Source organism: Rhinopithecus roxellana, chromosome 8 (genome assembly GCF_007565055.1).
Source record: "Rhinopithecus roxellana isolate Shanxi Qingling chromosome 8, ASM756505v1, whole genome shotgun sequence".
NCBI classification, from domain to species: domain Eukaryota; kingdom Metazoa; phylum Chordata; class Mammalia; order Primates; family Cercopithecidae; genus Rhinopithecus; species Rhinopithecus roxellana.
Window position 1 is genome coordinate 49,247,465 of NC_044556.1, and position 20,763 is coordinate 49,268,227.

General features: G+C 41.4%; 1 protein-coding gene across 4 annotated transcripts in view; it reads left to right on the plus strand.

The window, feature by feature from the left end:
* Positions 1–13,165, plus strand: part of FMO5 (flavin containing dimethylaniline monoxygenase 5) — a 34,044-nt gene extending 20,879 nt beyond the window's left edge. For all 4 annotated transcript variants that reach the window (XM_010383996.2, XM_010383997.2, XM_010383998.2 and 1 more), the window contains 3 exons: positions 1,406–1,758; positions 8,211–8,283; positions 11,331–13,165. In XM_010383996.2, coding sequence (XP_010382298.1) covers positions 1,406–1,758; positions 8,211–8,283; positions 11,331–11,676 — 772 coding nt within the window. In that variant the 3' untranslated portion in view covers positions 11,677–13,165. The remainder of the gene's footprint in view (positions 1–1,405; positions 1,759–8,210; positions 8,284–11,330) is intronic.
* Positions 13,166–20,763: the final 7,598 nt, after the last annotated feature.

Consider the following 20,763-nt stretch of genomic DNA (forward strand, 5'->3'; position numbering starts at 1 on the left):
TATTCCGGGGATGTTAAGAGGAAAAAGGGAAAAGGCTTGGTGACCAGATATAAGACTCATGGTTTTGTGGGTTGGGCAACTATATGGATGGATGGTGGTATTGCTGGTGAAAAGGAGTAGGTTTGGAGAAAATGATGAAATCATTAGGTTGGAATGCAGAACACAATCGACCTAGTGTCAAAGCATAACTAAATGCAACAAACCAGTAGTGGTAATTTAAACATATAAAATTCCTGAGGCCAGGATAGCTCCATCTGAAGATGAGTTAATTTAGTATTCAGGCATTAAGACTGCTTTTTAGGCCAGGTGCCGTGGCTCACACCTGCAATCCCAGCACTTTGGGAGGCCGAAGTGGGAGGATCACAAGGTCAGGAGTTCGAGGCCAGCCTGGCCAACATGGTGAAACCCCGTCTCTACTAAAAATACAAAAATTAGCCAGGCATGGTGGCAGGTGCCTGTAGTCCAAGCTACTCAGGAGGCTGAGGTGGGAGAATCACTTGAACCCGGGAGGTGGAGGTTGCAGTGAGCCAAGATCGTGCCACCACACTCTAGCTTGGGCAACAGAGTGAGACTGTATCTCAAAAAAAAAAAAAAAAGACTGCTTTTTAGAAAGATCCACGATACTAGGAACCAGCCTTATTATTATTAAAAGTAATGGCAAAAAAAAGCAATTACTTTTGCACCAACCCAATGTTTCCAGTATCCATATCCTACGCTGTCCCTAGGAAACAATAACAGGCCCAAACTATACCAATATAATTCATTGAAAACAGCTTTGAGATAAATTCTAAAATCCTAGGCTGTGTATCATTGGACAAGTCACGTAATTTTTCTAGGCCTCAATTTCCTCATTTATAAAACCAGGATAATGACACCTGTTCTGCTTCCTTCATAGAGTTTTGTGAGAGTCAAATAAGTTAAAGCATGTAAAAGCCACTTACAAACTAAGTTGGTACATACATGTAATTTATTATACAATTTGGAACACAGTGGCCTAAACCTAGCTCTTGAGCCTTTGAAACTGGAAATGAGACTGAACAGAATGTTGACAGCTTAGTTCTGTCAGACTTCTTGATATGAGGATACAAACTATTGACCTGTGGCCTTATCATATCACACATAGAATATTACTGTTACTTGAGAAATCATATATCCACTCCTCAAACAACACTCTTCCTTCACCCCTCCAACACTGTCCCTTTCAGTGCATCCAGGGTCCAACTTAGCTCTGATCTTCATCTGTGCCAACCTAGTATAAATTAGACCCTTCCCAAACTTCATGCATAGACCAAGGGGAAGATTATTGGCATACTGTTTACCTCCACCAAAGCAAAATTTTACTTATATGGTACTGATTTCTCTTTCTCTCATTTCTCCTTCACTTGATCTTTGTCACCACTCACAGAGCTCTGAGTCAGCATCCAACCGTAAATGATGACCTGCCAAATCGTATCATTTCTGGCTTGGTGAAAGTGAAAGGAAATGTGAAGGAATTCACAGAGACAGCTGCCATATTTGAGGATGGCTCCAGGGAGGATGACATTGATGCTGTTATCTTTGCCACAGGCTATAGCTTTGCCTTTCCGTTTCTGGAAGATTCCGTCAAAGTGGTCAAAAACAAGATATCCTTGTATAAAAGGGTCTTCCCTCCTAACCTGGAAAGGCCAACTCTTGCAATCATAGGCTTGATTCAGCCCTTAGGAGCCATTATGCCCATTTCAGAGCTCCAAGGACGCTGGGCCACTCAGGTATTTAAAGGTAAGTGACCATGCAAATAGACTACTTAATTACTTGGTGATATGTTTACCTCTGTTTAGATACTTGTTTCTAAATAGCTAGAGATAGCATGTATGATTACAACAGTGCCTAGCACAAAGTTAGTACAGAAAAATTTATTTTTGAGTGTATCTAAAGTAGCAATTTATAACCATGGACATACATCATACCTGGGAAATTTTTCCAAGCTATGCATGCTTTGAAACCATCCTTGCTGATGCTTATTTAGTTAGCCTGGGGTGGGGCAGTCATAACATCTTTGAGAAAAATATTGCCCAGTGATTCCAATGTGTACTCCAAATTAGAATTTACTCATCTAGATTTTAGGCAACTGGCATATATTTATGAAGTAAAATAGTTTTATCTTCTTTCATTATAGATAAAATGAAATATAGAAATAGTATGACTTGCTTTCGGCCAAAAATTAAGACCTGATTGGAGACTAGTCAATAATGTAGGATATTCAATCTCCCAAATTCTCACTTTTCTCCTTTTATGTCCCCTCTTTCAGTTTTGGCTAGGAATATATGAAAAAAATAATGGGGAATAGGTTTCATATGAGTCAGTAGAATGCTATAGCTTCCAAATAAATAATTAAATCTAGCATCATTAAAAAACTATAATGTCCTAGAACATTACAACTGTTGTTCTCTAAACTGGCCAGACCACACCTAATGATACATTTTAAAAGTGAAGCTGGAGTGCGTTAAATAAGGAGAGAGATTAAAATGGTTTAAGGGATCTGAAAACATGCCATCTGAAGTACATGTGAAACAGCTGGAGAGAGATTTAGCCTGGAGAAGATAAACTTCAGGAGAGATATGAGAATTTCCTTCAAATATCTGAAGGGAAGGCCCATGAAAGAAGGATTAAATTTACTCAGTATAGCTTCAAAGGGTCAAACCAGAATCAAGGAGTCAAATCTTAAGGGTTACCATTAATGGTATCAGCTTACCATTAAGAAGAAAATCCAAAACCTTTTTCCTATCAGCCAATGCCATTTCATGATGGAACCGGCTGCCTCTGAAATTCTAAGCAGAATAGGAAAAGGATGCCAAATGACTGAATACTCACTGGGCTGGGCGGGATGGGGGAAGGTATGGAGTAGATTCAAGCCTCAGGATAGAGAGAAACAAGGTGATGTTTAAGGGTCCTTCTAAAGAAGAAATTCACTGATTCTATGGTTGTTATAACAAAATTTGCTATTGTTACTAGCATTTAATTAAAACTCAGAGTTCCTGTTGGAATTACACCTTTTTTGTTTTCCCTAGTGAAAATCTTCACAGTTGCAGAGAAAAAAAGAACCAATGTTATTAGAGTTGATAATTCAACAACTTTTCTAAATTTCCCCAAATTTCTATTACTTCCATTCCTATCCAGCAGATTATGTACTACCTGAGAGCACTATACAAGTAGTCAAACACAAATAGCCCATTAGGTTGGCCTAATTCTAGTCATATTAAAGTGATCTTTTAATTGGGTCAATTACATAAGGGGAGAACAGTTCATTAAAACAGGCCACAGCATCTTAGTATACTTTAAGCAACTGGGACTCTTTTCTAAGACCAAGTGAATTATTGAGAGGAAATAGAGAAAATGAGTATTTGCAAGAGTCTGCATTATGGCTATGAGATTAGGGGATCTTAGGGAAAATGTACAAAAAGCCCAGCTTCCTATGGTAGCAGAAGCCTAGTGCTAATTCCTCCAGCTTTCTTCTAACACCTGGAAGGAAGAAATCTTCAGAATTCTGTAACTTTACCAGACTTCCAACAGGAACCCTGGGTTTTTTATTCTGTCCATGACCAATCTGTCTGCCTCCCACATTCTTGCCTTTCTCTTCCCTGAATTATCCCTTCACTATGCCAATTTTAAACCCTTTGGATTAGCTTGTTTTTCCCATTTTTTCATGTCTGCCCAACAAAGCCTGCATCCTTCCTTGTCTGTCCCCTATCAAGCCCCATTTTCCTTATTCTTCTGTTCTCTGGAATTATTGTTTTGTCAAGAAAATATTCTACTCTTTTCTAGAACACTGAATTTACTTCCTTGCCTTGACTGAAATGAAACGTAGTTTTTTTCATTGCTTCTTTTGCAGCCCTTGCAAGTGTTTTATTTTCACTCAGCAACTTTCTTTCCTTGAAAACTATATCAAGTTACACCAAATCTCTGGATCACAAGAAGGCATTATGTCATAACCTGGCATTCAAGATCCTCCACAAATTGGATACAACCTCCAATTTCAGGCCCATCTTTTTTTTTTTTTTTTTTTTTTTTTTTGAGACGAAGTCTCGCTCTGTCACCCAGGCTGGAGTGCAGTGGCACTATCTTGGCTCACTGCAAGCTCCGCCTCCCGGGTTCACGCCATTCTCCTGCCTCAGCTCCCAAGTAGCTGAGACTACAGGCACCCGCCACCACACCCAGCTACTTTTTTTGTATTTTTTAGTAGAGATGGGGTTTCACCGTGTTAGCCAGGATGGTCTCAATCTCCTGACCTCATGAACCACCCATCTCGGCCTCCAAAAGTGCTGGGATTACAGGCGTGAGCCACCACGCCTGGCCTCAGGCCCATCTTTCACTAGTCTTTACCATACTTCCTACAATACTCTAAATGCATTGGATGACATACCCACTAAGCAGCAAACACAGCAGGTACCCTTGTACCCTGTGCTTTTGCTTCCACTGTCCTTTCTCCTTGATATGCCTCCCTTTACTTTTTATTTGTATAGGAAAAGCCTATGCATATTTCTTCCCTCCCTTCGTAGTATAGTGATAGCTCTTTAAGTAAAGGACTCATGTTTATTTGCCTTTGTATTGCAAGTCTAGACCAGTGCCTAGCACATAAGAGGTATCTAATAAACGTCTATTCTAATAAATGCCAGTTTAGCCTTGAGGTAAATGAAATTCTAAATTCTGATGTAGAAATTTCTGATCTGAGGATCTCAGCTTCTGCGCTACCTTAGCCAATTTCCAGTTATGTTAAAAGCCTGAACTGGACTGAAATTGCAGAATTTCAGAGCCAGATCTCTTTTCTCTCGTAACATCAGCTATACATTGAAATATGCAGGGGCAAGTCAGGAGTACACAGATACAACCTGCTTTAGGCTGACAGCAGACTGAAGGCCTGCTACCACAGGACTATAATTCAGGCTCTCTTCCTTCCCACCTTGTCTTGGAACCCTTGGAAGATCTCTGAACTTCAGTTCTTCACTGTTCTTCAACATTCTTCAGATAACATATACTGACCTCTTAGTATGTACCAGGCCCTTTGCTAGGGGCTGGAGATGCAAATATGACCAAACAGAAAATCCCTAACTTTCTGGAATGCAGAGTCAAGCAAGGAAGACTGTATTAGTCCATTCTCATGCTGCTATAAAGAACTGCCTGAGTCTGAGTAGTTTCTAAAGGAAAGAGGTTTAATTCACTCACAGTTCTGCATGGCTAGGGAGGCCTCAGGAAACTTACAATCATGGCAGAAGGCACCTCTTCACAGGGTGGCAGGAGAGAGAATGAGTGCTGAGTGAAAGGCAAAGCCCCTTATAAAACCATCAGATCTTGTAAGAACTTACTCACTATCATGAGAACAGCATGAGCAGCCTGAGGGTAACCACCCCATGATTAAATCACCTCCCACCAGGTCCCCCCCATGACACATGGGGATTATGGGACCCACCATTCAAGATAAGATTTGGGTGGGGACACAGCCAAACCATATCAAACACAGACATGTAAACAGACACTTAATGATTTGTTCATTCAGCAGTTATTTAACTAGACCCTAAACAAGTGCTCCAGTAGCAATGCAGAAGAGCTGCCATGGGAGCAATGGGTAGTAAGTACCTAATTCTCCCTACAACTACATAGGAATTTACTAAAAGAACAGGGAAATAATGACCGTGGAGGGGAAATAATCACTACTGTTTATGCAAAGTTAGATAAAAGTGACAGAACAAATAGAGTTCTGGGAACTGCAAGTTGTTCAGAATGCTGGTAAATAAAGTGTTATAGGAATGAAGGAAAATGAAACTAGACATATTTACAGGGAATATCAAGAAGTTTGCATTTAAGGTACATAGTGGAGAACCACTGAAGGATTTTAGCTGGAAGAGGAGTCAAACCAGATGTGCAGTTTAGAAGATACGTTAGAGAGGAGTGAAATGGGAAATAGGTCAGTAAGAGCCTGTGGTAAAAGTCTCAGTAAGACATCATGAGGGCTTTAAACCAAGGCAATGACAATCTAAAGGAATTGGAGAAGCCAGACTTAAATGAAATTTCACAGGCAAATCTGAAGAATTTGGTGACAGAAAGCATACTGGAGAAGAGAGACAGAAAAGAATCTGTTCAGGTGTTGAGGCCATTCATTTGAATTGGGAATCTAAGATGGGGAGCAAAGACCTGGAGGGAGATAAGAAATATGGTAAAGCTAATATGTCTAAACAAGGAAACATTGCAAAACAAAATTTATGAATTAAGACATAACTGTACCACAGGGTATATAGGTAAAAAGATGAATACATCTTTTTAAAATTTTTTAATTTTTAAAAATTTTTTCACCCCATGAGATCTAGACTAAGATGTATATACATCTTTATCTATCTATAGACAGAGAAATATATAGGATTTTTTGTTGTTTTTTTTCCTGTCTTTTATGAATTGGGTATCTCCCACAATCAAGAAATACACCTCCTCCTTCATGTGTCTAGCTAATAGAAGTAAAACTTGTGGTTGTGGAGAAGTAATTTGGAAATTGACTCTCAAAATGCATTTCTTGAATATCTGAACAGACCTGTGATTAATCTGAAATGAAGCATTTCAGTGTTTCCTAATTGATTTATGAAGATAAGTAATAATTCCCATGGCTAAAATGTAAAAACACATGGAAAACCACAGAAGGCTATTTGAGAGTGATGAACTTCTGAGTTCCATATTTTAAGAGGGATACACCAGGATAGTTATTAGAGTATGCTTAGTGAAGGGCAAGCAAGATGGCAGAGAATGTGAAACCCGTTATATGGGAAACATGTACTGTTTAGCCTGATAATGAGAAGACTTAAAGGAGTTATGACAATCATTTCCAAATGTTTCAAGAGCTGTCATGTATTAACATTAAACTCTGTGGCTCCAGAAGGCAGAGCTTGGTCAGTGGTACCAATGCAGAGTCGGATCTTGGGGTCAATAAAAATAATAATGTTCCAGCAGCTAGAGCAGTCAAATAATTGTATAATCACCTCAGATATAATTATTATAGATACCCATCACCAGAGATGTTTAAAGAGGAATGAGATAACCACAAGGTTAGAGTACTTGTAGAAAGAACACTTGTATCAGGTAAAATATATTGCCATTCTGAAATTCTATATTCCCCAATTTTATGGAGTGACACGTTAGGACTGGATGTGGCCAAAATCTTCTACATGGCATAGTCCCTAGTTATAGGGGCATACAACTAATTCTTTAAGCTTAGCATTGTTCATACTGACTTAAATACTATTTAGCCTTTGTCTAGCCCTATCCTTGGTGTATAATTCCTACAACTGGAACTGTGTATGCATCATACTTAAATTTATCAGTCAAGATTAGGTATTATGAGTTCCCCTTGGCCTTAACCCCTACTCTTATCAAAGAAACATGTTTAGAAGATGAGGCTTATCTTCCACAGGACATTAGGCATAAAAAGAGATTTTTTATTTTGGCTGGGCGCGGTGGCTCACGCCTGTAATCCCAGCACCTTGGGAGGCAGAGGCGGATGGATCACCTGAGGTCAGGAGTTCGAGACCAGCCTGACCAATATGGTAAAACCTCGTCTCTACTAAAATTACAAAAAAAATTAGCTGGGTTTGGTGGCATGCACCTGTAGTCCCAGCTACTCAGGAGGCTGAGGCAAAGGAATTGCTTGAACCTGGGAGGCAGAGGTTGCAGTGAACTGAGATCACACCACTGCACTCCAGCCTGGGTGACACAGCGAGAGTCCGTCTAAAAAAAAAAAAAAAAAAAAAAAAAAGAATTTACTTTTACTCCTTCTCTTTCTGTTGATATAAGGCCCCTTTGTTATCAAGAATACAGGTGCAGGTGTGTTTCCCCACTCCCCTGCCCCTTTAACTTTGTAACTGATTTTCCATATACTTTTAAGGCCATTTTCTCATGTCCATATTTCATTTCCCAATTGAAAGACTACATCAGGAAGGAGGCAGGTATTGGTTGGAAGTCAGAGTAGGGGAACTCTCTTCCGAAGACAAAGGAGAATAAGTAGAGTAAGCTACAGATGTTAATATTACATTGTGGTGGTGGTGGTAGAGTAATGATCAAGGGAATTGTAACCTCCTTGAGTATAGGAAACTATCCTGTATTTCTTTGAATTCTCCATAGCGTAGTAATTGTTTATAGGATTAGTGTTCCTACTGAGGTAATTTTACAGTTAAAATTTTAATTTTTATCTTTAGGGCTAAAGACATTGCCCTCACAGAGTGAAATGATGGCAGAAATATCTAAAACTCAAGAGAAAATTGAAAAAAGGTAAGAAAATCTCCCAGGAAGATATATGGTTACATTTCTACTTATTTCTTAATAAGAGAAATATTGTACTATATTTAACTTCCTGTTAGCTTGAGGATTTAGATTCTATTATGAAGAAAAAAGGAAAAATAGTTTGTGACAATAGAATAGAGAAATAGCACTAGTAGTCTAAATATGGATAAGAAAGGAGAGAAAAGTTTTAGGTGTCTAAAATCCTATGTTTAATGCCTTAAAAAAAGTCACATCGGAAAACACATGTGGAAATAAAATCAGAAGGCAGAAGGTGTATTATTTTTGTGAGGATTACTTGAAGTGCTAGTAGACTTGCCAGAGGAAGGAAGAGTGACAGTGAATGAATGAGAGGTAGCTATGGGTGAATTACAAATCTGTAGGTAGATTTACAAGTCTGCAGTGGCCGCTTTGCTGGCTATGCTCATGTGACAGACAGCACACTCAAGTCACAGTGGCTCATGGTATGAATAGTCCATGTGAGTTGAGAACATGGTAACAGCTAACTGCTTAGTGTTTTGGTGAACACAGTCATTTAGCAGTCTGAATTTCAGAACTTAAGCTCAATTGCTGGGTGTTTTTTATTTGGACAAAGTGAAAATTGATGGTAAGTCTCTAAATTTGTGTGGAAAACTGAGAGACAATCGTTCCAGGCCTAAAGAGGTGGTTTTCTTCAACTGATTCTACTAGCATAACTTTCCCTCATGCAGGAGGAGGAAAAAGTTTTTATTTAATTCCATTACCACTTCCAGGTGCTCTCCTATTTTCCTCCTTCCTTTCACTGCCAAACTTCTGCACTAAATTTTCTAAATTCTCACCTTTTGCTCCCTCCTAAGCCTTTTGCATTAACTTCCATCCTTACTCCTTAAACTGCCCTTTTTATTTTTATTTATTTATTTATTGAGACGGAGCCTCACTCTGTCACCCAGGCTGGAGTCAGTGACACAATCTTGGCTCACTGCAACCTCCGCCTCTTAGGTTCAAGCGATTCTCCTGCCTCAGCATCCTAAGTAGCTGGGACTACAGGTGCACGCCACCAAACCCAGCTAATTTTTGTATTTTTAGTAGAGACGGGTTTCCTCCATGTTGACCAGGCTGGTCTCAAACTCCTGACCTCGTGATCCACCTGCCTCAGCCTCCCTAAGTGCTGGGATTACAGGCGGGAGCCACTGTACCTGGTCGGAAACTGCTCTCTTAAAGGTCACCTATGATCAGCTTCATTTTCCTTCTTCTCACTACTGAGTTTGGTGCTTTTAAACATTTCTTCCTTCTTGGAGTGCTTTCTTTTCTGGCTCTGAAGTATCTTACTTTAACTTTCCTCCTCTCTTTCCTTTGACTTATTTTTGTCTAAACACCTTCTGACCCTGAGTAGTCAGTAACCCAAGGATATAATGAACCTCTTTTGTGAAACCTTCATGAATACTATAGCTTTTTTTTTTTTTTTTTTTTTGAGATGGGGTCTCACTCTGTTACCCAGGCTGTAGTGAAGTGGTGTGATCTTGGCTCACTGCAACCTCCACTTCCTGGGGTCAAGCAATTCTCCTGCCTCAGCCTCCCAGGTAGCTGGGACTGCAGGCGCGCTAACAACGCCCGGCTAATTTTTGTGTTTTCTATAGAGATGGGGTTTCACCATGTTGCCCAGGCTGATCTCGAACTCCTGAGCTCAAAGTGATCTGCCTGCCTCAGCCACCCAAACTGCTAAGATTACAGGCGTGAAACACCACGCCCAACATCATGAATAGTATAGATCTTGACCTACTATTATAGGATAAATAAATGCATGCTTACAAACCCTTAAGCCAACATATTGTTCATAAGGGAAAGCTCTCAAATTTTTTACAGTTTTACCTTTTTCTCTCCTAAACTTCGTCCCATTTCAATAAATTCCTACCTTGACCCTCTATCAGGTCCTCTGAAATTCCATCGCACAAGTTCTACCTCAAATTTATTTTCTATCATTTTTTTTCCTGTCCCTATTCCTGGATTCTTCAATCTCAACTGGCTTGATTTGGCTTTTCTCTTCTTCTCTGTCCTACAGTTCTTTCTTTTCATTACAGAAAGTAAAAAGTGAGGCCGGGCGCGGTGGCTCAAGCCTGTAATCCCAGCACTTTGGGAGGCCGAGATGGGTGGATCACGAGGTCAGGAGATTGAGACCATCCTGGCTAACCCGGTGAAACCCCGTCTCTACTAAAAAATACAAAAAAACTAGCCAGGCGAGGTGGCGGACGCATGTAGTCCCAGCTACTCGGGAGGCTGAGGCAGGAGAATGGTCTGAACCCGGGAGACGGAGCTTGCAGTGAGCTGAGATCCGGCCACTGCACTCCAGCCTGGGCGACAGAGCAAGACTCCGTCTCAAAAAAAATAAAGAAAGTAAAAAGTGAAAGTCACTCATTAGCTCACCAAATCCCACTCCACCACACAGATATCACTGTTAATCAACCACATTTTCCCCCAAAAAGTCGTTTTTAAGTCTTTAAATCTGCACTTGGTGTAATCATTTCATTCGTCTCCATTTGGAGGGCTACTTCCTCTTGTGAAGTAAGTCACTCTCCCTCATCCTTTCAGGATTCCAAATTAACATTGGCCCTGGGAAGTCTTGCCCTGTGGACCCTGTCACCATTCCCTCATAAAATAATTGAGGATGCCATACTTGAGAATTTTTGTGATGGGTTTTCTCTTTCTCCTAACATCAGAGTCCTTTGTATCTGGATGTGCTATACTTGTCCCTCATCTTATCTGTATCTTTCACATCCTTCAAGAACCTAACAATTACAGCTCTCTTTTAACTATCCCCTCTCCACATTCCTATTTAGCAGTCTGAAACCACTCAGAAGTCTCTGCTTCATGTTTATCTGTTTTATCTCCTTTTGTAGATCCTAAGATCCTTAAGGACAGTGGCAAATGTTTTATCTTTCTTCTCTATATGCCACAGCTCCTAGTCCGATATTAAGCGAATAGCAGGCACTCAGAAGGCAGTAATTGATTGACTGACTGATTGAATTATTGCTAGGCCATGGTTTCTGTCTTTTCTACTTTAGGTATGTGGAGAGCCAACGCCATACCATTCAGGGAGACTACATAGATACCATGGAAGACCTTGCTGATTTGGTGGGGGTCAGGCCCAATCTGCTGTCTCTGGCCTTCACTGACCCCAAGCTGGCATTACACTTATTCCTGGGACCCTGCACTCCAATCCACTATCGCCTACAGGGCCCTGGAAAGTGGGATGGGGCTCGAAAAGCTATCCTCACCACAGATGATCGCATCAGGAAGCCTCTGACGACAAGAGCAGTTGAAAGGAGTAGTTCTATGACTTCAACAATGACAATGGGCAGGTTTATGCTAGCTCTTGCCTTCTTTGCTATAATTATAGCTTATTTCTAGTTGTCCTATTGTCACTGCCCTGTTTTTCATTGGGCAGCTTATCTACAGATGCCTTCAGAATCTGACAAGATTGACTCTCAGTTTCATATTGCCCAGAAATCTACTTTAATGTCTCTTTCAAAAGCATTAATTCACTTTCCTTTTTCCTACAATGAAACCTGTTTTTCATCTGTAGTAACTCATGATCCATCACTCTTCCTTGTGGTAATCCCCAGACTGTGAGCTCAGGTACTCTTTTAGTCATCTTTGTATGTCTTTAACACAGTTCTTGACATGTGGTAGATGCTTCATAAATGTTTGTTGTTTATCAAATTTTATGGTGGGGAGAGTAAGTCAGCATCTGTGTAAAATCACTTACTCCACGTAATTCTTCTTCTGATAGGATTTGATTTTCTATTAGAAGCTTAATTTTTGTTTTTTTTTTCATATTATAACTAAATGTTTCCTAAGAGATAAGAGAAATAATGTTCTTACAATAGTTGTATGTATCCAAGATAAGACATAGATGCTTAAGACGTTTTGTTTCACTTGCTGTTCATTAGTGTACTTGATACATGGTCATTTTTAGCCCTTTTCCTTAGGGACCATGTCTTTATTTTCTCAATAAAGAAATTACTTTCAACTTTGTAGGCTCACAGTCATTCAGATAATCTACCATCTGCCAATGAGATCAACTTGGTTGAGAATTTTGGGATTTTAAATTAGCTGTCCTACCTTCTTAAATCTCTTTGTTCCCATATTAGGATCCAACACAACTTTATCTTAGGAAATATGATAAGTAGCTTCCAACTGTTGTAGTGTGGTCTACAAATGTGATTTGATTCATCTTCCCCCACTCTAATTTTCTCCCCTTTTCTCCTCCCTTACATGGAGTCTAAGTAATAAGTATTTGAACAAGTCATTTATGTATTAAATTAGAATTGATATTAACTAAATGTATGAACATTCTGCTTATACCAGTTTTTCTCATGTCATAAAGTGTAGTTCTGAGAAACAGAGCAAATGAAATGCAAAGCAGGGACTTAGGTTTACATCCTAGTGCCACTGATGATTCTGTTTTCTCATCTGTGGAAGTTTCACTGTCCTTGTTTCATGGAGAAATTAACTAAGTGTCAGCTGTCAGGCACACTGAACTCAGGTGATATTCATAAATAGCTCTTGTACAATATGTTTGTATTTGGATTGCTGCTTATTACTTAACAACAGGATAAATCTGAACAATGGAAAAGAACAACATTAGAGATTATTGTCTTTCCAAATACAAACACATGTAAGAGAACCAGAAATGTGAGAACTACAACGTCTTCTTGTTTAAGCATTTGGACAATTGCCTACCCTTTCACCGAATTTACCTGTGGAATGCCTTTTGAGAGTTAGAACTGAGAATTGGTATTACTTTTCAGGTCTTTTGCTTTCCGTAATCCTTGTGATACTGGAGATTTATCATCTATTAAAATGGACCTAGTATTTTTAAATCTGCAGATCAAAAGCAAATTGAATGTCTCTTGCTTCCTTTTAATTTCTTTTAACATATAAATTCGTTTATCTTTTAGCATATAAATTTGTTGAATTAACAGCCCTTTCATAATATAATTCCTAGTTATTGGCAACAAGTACACCAGTTTCTTTTTAAAATTAGGAGTATGTAATTCTAAATTAATTGATTCTCTCATTATACATATTATATGTAAGGTTACAAAAAAAATCATTGGTTAATGATTTTTTAGCTCAACCAAGCTAAAAGTAAGATGTGAACAGGAAATTGAACTAAAAACAACTTAAGATACAAAGCTCTTGTTACTGATAATGTCTAATAATATTCATCAGTTTACCATATCTTGCTCTTACATTAAAATGTTCTATCATTTTCCTAATTATTTTAAAGCCGATTACAAATATATATATATATATATATTGTTGTAGTGCCAGAAAATAAGGAAGTGCTCAAAAAGCAAACTCAATGGCATATGTCAAAGGGACATAAGAGCCATCTCAAAGTGGTCCCAATGGCCAAAGCTAGAATAATTTGAGCAATAAAATAACCTAGTATTGAATTATAACATAAAATATGAAAAATGCCCATGAGTTCATGCTGATATAAATAAATGATTGAATAAATTAATAAATGGGGGCCGGGCGCAGTGGCTCAAGCCTGTAATCCCAGCACTTTGGGAGGCCAAGACGGGCGGATCACGAGGTCAGGAGATCAAGACCATCCTGGCTAACACGGTGAAACCCCGTCTCTACTAAAAATACAAAAAGCTAGCCGGGCGAGGTGGCGGCGCCTGTAGTCCCAGCTACTCGGGAGGCTGAGGCAGGAGAATGGCGTGAACCCGGGAGGCGGAGCTTGCAGTGAGCTGAGATCCGGCCACTGCACTCCAGCCTCGGCGATAGAGCGAGACTCCGTCTCAAAAAAAAAAAAAATTAATAAATGGGGTAGAATAGATGAATCTCCCATGAAGAAGAATTCCAAATAACTTATGAACTCTGCCCTCAAGGATACGGAGCAGAACTTCCTACTTCTCCAGTGTGAGCTGAATAGTGACTTCCTTCCAAAAATTACGTATGAAAAGGGAGAAAATAACTTCATAGTGGAGAAATCTGATAAACACTATCTCAGTTAGGTGATCAAGATTAACACTAACAGTAATAAGTCACATTGATAGTATGTACCTTTGAGATGAAGTGATAAGAAGGCCACTTTACCTCTCTGTGATATTCCTCTCAAAAACCATAATCCAGTCTAACCATGAGAAAAATATAAGACAAACCCAAGTTGAAGAATATTCTACAAATACCTGACTACCTCAAAACCGTCAAGATCATCAACAAAGAAAGTCTGAGAAATTGTCCCAGAATAAAGGGGCCTAAGGGGACATGACATCTAAATGTAATGTAGTATCCTGGATGGGCTCCTGCAACAGAAAAAGCACTTTAAGTAAAAATTAAGGGAATATTAATAAAGTATGCATTTTGGTTAATAATGTATCAATATTGGTTTATTAGTTGTGACAAATGTACCACAGGAATGTAAAATGTCAACAATAAAGGAAATTGGATGTGAGGTATATATATGAGAATGCTGTATTATTTTTGCAACTTTTCTTAAATCTAAAACTCTTATAAAATTTAAAAATGAAGAAATGTGGAGTTCTTATTATTATTTTTTGGCTCAGGATTTGACCCAGAGCTATGGTCTGGCAGAATTTTCTCAGAGGAGGAATACTGGCTAGTACCAGTCATTCAAATTACTATGTTTTTCTATGATTTCTCCATAAATTAAGTTGCTTTAATAATGCATAATATAACTTAATGCAGCAGTTTTGCTTCCTTTGCTGAGTAAGTATGGACTATAATTATAGAGAATGTAAAATGGTGATACAAAGTCAAAATACACAACTTCTTAAAATCACTTAGATATGTTCTTTCTTGAAGCTGTGCACATTAAGCCAGCAGACCCCACTAGCAAATTTATGGTATGTTGATGTCATGTACATTCATAAATAAGATTATTTTACTTAATACTGGGCCCGTTACTTTTGTTAGGAATAATACGGCATTTAAACAACCTCCAGACTGCCTAATGGAATTTCTCAGAGCGCCAAGTTTTTCCATGCTTTTATATACATTCTTGTGCTGTACTTTCCTCTTGATAAATTCTTCACTGGCCCAGCTGGATAACACCTATACCATTGTCCTGATTCAGGTCATCTGTTATCTCTTCAGGGAATATCTTTCTGACCCTCAGTATGAAATAGGTCACCTTCCTCTGTGCTCTCATTACAACTGGTGTCCTTCTCTGTCCGGAGCCGTGAGGCCCGGAAATTGCCGCGGCCTCTGTTGCTTAAGCTCCGCATTGCAGAGACAAGATGGCGCACTTCCTGGTTCTTCATCATCAACTTTTCCTGTGCGCGCGAACTTTTCCTGTGCGCGCGTAGATAACTTCCCGCGCCCAGGAAAGACTAAGTCTACCGAGCATGCGCCTGGTGACATCTCTCATTATTCTCCTCCCTGCCTGCTCTGCGGCACTTCCTCTTCCCTGCCAGCCTATATAAGGCATTGCACTGCCGCCATTAAACGAGACTTGATCAGGATACTGTCTTGTCTCCATTTCTTGTGTCTCTTGTCTCTCTAAATTCCCACCCCCTCCTCCAAGGTCTGTGTTAAGGATCTCGCTGGCCGGGACACGTGGCGCCCAAACGCGGGGCTTGGATACGAGGGAACTATGTGAGGAAGAGGGCGCATAGAAAGGCCGGTGACTGGCCGGGCGCGGTGGCTCAAGCCTGTAATCCCAGCACTTTGGGAGGCCGAGACGGGCGGATCACGAGGTCAGGAGATCGAGACCATCCTGGCTAACCCGGTGAAACCCCGTCTCTACTAAAAAATACAAAAAAACTAGCCAGGCGAGGTGGCGGACGCATGTAGTCCCAGCTACTCGGGAGGCTGAGGCAGGAGAATGGCCTGAACCCGGGAGGCGGAGCTTGCAGTGAGCTGAGATCCGGCCACTGCACTCCAGCCTGGGCGACAGAGCGAGACTCCGCCTCAAAAAAAAAAAAGAAAGGCCAGTGACTAAAGTGAAAGAAAAATCCCTCCAACCGTCGCGGGAGCCTGCTGCGTCGAAGTTGAGGGTAAGTTACACGCCCAAAATGGGACAAGAATTAAGCCAGCATCAAATCTACGTAGGACAATTAAAAGAGGCTTTAAAGACACGGGGAGTAAGGGCCGGGTGCGGTGGCTCAAGCCTGTAATCCCAGCACTTTGGGAGGCCGAGACGGGCGGATCACGAGGTCAGGAGATCGAGACCATCCTGGCTAATACGTGAAACCCTGTCTCTACTTAAAAATACAAAAAACTAGCCGGGCGATGAGGCGGGCGCCTGTAGTCCCAGCTACTCGGGAGGCTGAGGCAGGAGAATGGCGTAAACCCAGGAGGCGGAGCTTGCAGTGAGCTGAGATCTGGCCACTGCACTCCAGCCTGGGTGGCAGAGCAAGACTCTGTCTCAAAAAAAAAAAAAAAAAAAAAGACACGGGGAGTAAAGGTTAAAAGTGGTGACTTATTTAGATTTTTTGATTTTGTGAAAGATACCTGCCCTTGGTTCCCACAGGAAGGAACCATTGATATAAAAAGATGGCGGAGGGTGGGAGACGCCTTTCAAGATTATTATAATACCTTTGGGCCAGAAAAAATTCCTGTAACCGCCTTTTCCTATTGGAATTTAATCAAGGATCTAATAGATAAAAAGGAGGCTGATCCACAAGTAATGGCTGCAGTCGCCCAGACTGAGGAGATTTTAAAGGTCAGTTCTCAGACCGACCTCGGGAGCCCCCCGCCAGACAAAGAAGTAGATCTTATTTCTCTTGAAAGTGATGACGAGGGGGCCAAGGCTCCTTCTGTAAAAGACAAAGTGATGCTAGGCGAGAAAAGGCCCAAAAAATACCCAATTCTGCAAACATCATAAAAAGATAAAAGTAACGACAATCCTGACCTTTCAGATGTAAATTGGGATGACTTAGAGGAAGAGGCAGCTAGATATCATAATCCTAACTGGCCTCCCTTTTTCTCGCGTCCGCCTCCCTATAACGGGACACGTGGCGCTTCTGCACCCAACGTAATGGCGGTAGTCAATCCAAAAGAGGAACTCAAAGAAAAAATCACTCAGCTTGAAGAGCAAATTAAGCTAGAAGAGTTACATCAGTCACTAATCACTAGGCTGCAAAAATTAAAAACAGGAAATGAGAGTGTAACTAATTCAGAGAATATGGGAGGCTTCCCTCGCCCACCTCAGCGGCCTGGACAACATGTCCCAAAAGGAAGATTTTCTACTAGCCGAGACAGGGAAGAATCCTCGCCTAAAGATATCTTCCCGGTAACTGAAACTGTAGATGGACAGGGTCAGGCCTGGAGGCATCATAATGGATTTGATTTCACTGTCATAAAAGAATTAAAAACTGCTGTTTCTCAATATGGAGCTACTGCTCCATACACTCTTGCTATAGTAGAGTCTGTGGCCGATAACTGGCTTACTCCAACAGATTGGAACACACTAGTCAGAGCAGTCCTCTCAGGGGGAGATCATTTGATTTGGAAATCGGAGTTTTTTGAAAATTGCAGAGATACAGCCAAAAGAAACCAACAGGCAGGAAACGGTTGGGACTTCGATATGTTAACTGGCTCGGGTAATTATACCGACACTGATGCTCAGATGCAATACGACCCTGGACTATTTTCACAAATCCAGGCGGCCGCTACAAAAGCCCAGAGGAAACTCCCTGTTAAAGGAGACCCAGGAGCTTCACTCACTGGAGTCAAGCAGGGACCTGATGAGCCGTTTGCAGATTTTGTACATAGGCTCATAACAACCGCAGGAAGGATTTTTGGTAATGCCGAGGCGGGTGTAGATTATGTTAAACAATTGGCTTATGAAAATGCCAATCCAGCTTGTCAAGCGGCAATCCGACCTTATAGAAAGAAAACAGACTTAACTGGATATATCCGTCTCTGTTCAGACATTGGGCCCTCCTATCAACAGGGTTTAGCAATGGCCGCAGCTTTCAGTGGACAAACGGTAAAAGACTTCCTTAATAATAAGAACAAAGAAAAGGAGGGTGTTTTAAATGTGGCAAAAGGGGACATTTTGCAAAAGATTGCCGCGGGGATTCAAATAAAAACTCCGAAGCAAAGGTTCCAGGCCTTTGCCCAAGGTGTAAAAGAGGAAAACATTGGGCTAATGAATGTAAATCTAAAACTGACAGTCAGGGAAATCCTTTACCATCCCAACAGGGAAACGGGATGAGGGGCCAGCCCCAGGCCCCGAAACAAGCTTATGGGGCAGTCAGCTTTGTTATAACCGTAACCTTGAAGTGGCTGGCTGCACTGGTACAACAGGCCAGCCTGTCTGCTGGAATACTCATACCCCTCTCCATACCTCTGACGGAGGGGGCCCACAAGATAGGGTCCGGGAAATTATGGTGCACAAAAAACTTGAAGAGTTGCAAAAATCTCTATATCCAGAAATTCGCTACCACCCTTTGGCTCTGCCCAAAATCCGAGGGAAAGAAAAAATTGATGCCCAGACTTTTTTTTTTTTTTTTTTTTTTTTTGAGAAGGAGTCTCGCTCTGTCACCCAGGCTGGAGTGCAGTGGCCAGATCTCAGCTCACTGCAAACTCCGCCTCCCGGGTTTATGCCATTCTCCTGCCTCAGCCTCCCGAGTAGCTGGGACTACAGGCGCCCGCCACCTCGCCCGGCTAGTTTTTTTGTATTTTTTTAGTAGAGACGGGGTTTCACCGTGTTAGCCAGGATGGTCTCGATCTCCTGACCTCGTGATCCACCCGCCTCGGCCTCCCAAAGTGCTGGGATTACAGGCTTGAGCCACCGCGCCCGGCCCGATGCCCAGACTTTTGACCTCCTCACTGCTACTCATAATCTGCTCAATAATTCCAACTCTAGTCTAGCCAATGACTGCTGGCTATGTTTACCGTTAGGAGATCCTGTTCCTCTTGTCATACCCAGCAATGACTTAAACTATACATCCAATACTTCCTGCACCATAATTCCTCCCCTTCAAGTGAAGCCCCTAGAATTTTCTAACTCCCCTTGCTTCTACTCCCCTTTCCTCAATAACACCTACGACATCGATGTAGGAATCGTTGAATTCAATAATTGTTCTATCACAACAAATATTTCCCAATCGCTGTGTGCCCCAAACAGTTCAGTTTTTATATGTGGCAATAATAGAGCGTATACCTATTTGCCTGTAAACTGGACAGGACGTTGTGTCTTAGCCACTCTTCTGCCAGATATAGACATTATCCCTGGAGATGAACCTGTACCTGTTCCAGCTATAGATCCCTTTTTGGGAAGAGCCAAAAGGGCAATACAATTTATCCCCTTACTTGTAGGATTAGGCATCACTACTGCCGTAACAACTGGGGTTTCAAGCCTAGGGGTCTCTGTTACTCAATACAGCAAATTGTCTCGCCAATTGATCTCAGATATGCAGGTCATCTCAAGTACTATACAGGATCTACAAGATCAAGTAGATTCCCTGGCAGAAGTAGTGCTCCAAAATAGGAGAGGCCTAGATTTATTAACTGCCGAACAGGGAGGTATCTGCTTAGCTCTACAGGAAAAGTGCTGTTTCTACGCCAACAAGTCCGGGATCATCAGAGATAAAATCAAGCGTCTACAAGAAGACCTAGAAAAACGATGAAAAGAAATGACTGATAACCCGTTTTGGACTGGGTTCCATGGACTCCTCCCCTATATTATACCGTTCTTGGGCCCCCTGCTTTGCCTATTGCTCTTACTCTCTTTGGGACCTATAATCTTCAATAAGCTCATGACATTCATTAAGCAACAAATCGAGGCCATCCAAGCCAAACCCATACAGGTCCATTATCATTGCCTTGAACAAGAAGATCACGGTGGTCCATACTTACGCTTGCCGTAAACCACCTTCCCTGTGCGCTGAACTGGACAGCCAATGACGGGTAAGAGAGTGTCATCTCTCACTAACCTAAGACAGGAGGGCCATCATAGCTACTGCCTAATCCCATGACGGGTACCAGTGAAGAGATGTGTCACTCCAACCTAAGACAGGTGCAGTTCCCGAGGGACTATCTTCTAGTCACTAATAATATAAAAAAGGAGGACCTGTCCGGAGCCGTGAGGCCCGGAAATTGCCGCGGCCTCTGTTGCTTAAGCTCCGCATTGTGGAGACAAGATGGCGCACTTCCTGGTTCTTCGTCATCAACTTTTCCCGTGCGCGCGAACTTTTCCCGCGCGTGCGTAGATAACTTCCCGCGCGCGCGTAGATAACTTCCCGCGCCCTGGAAAGACTAAGTCTACCGAGCATGCGCCTGGTGACATCTCTCATTCTCCTCCCAGCCTGCTCTGCCGCACTTCCTCTTCCCTGCCAGCCTATATAAGGCATTGCACCGCCGCCATTAAACGAGACTTGATCAGGATACTGTCTTGTCTCCATTTCTTGTGTCTTTTGTCTCTCTAAATTCCCACCCCCTCCTCCAAGGTCTGTGTTAACGATTTTTTTCAAAGAGCGCAGTATGGCAAGGAGGAAGAACACTACC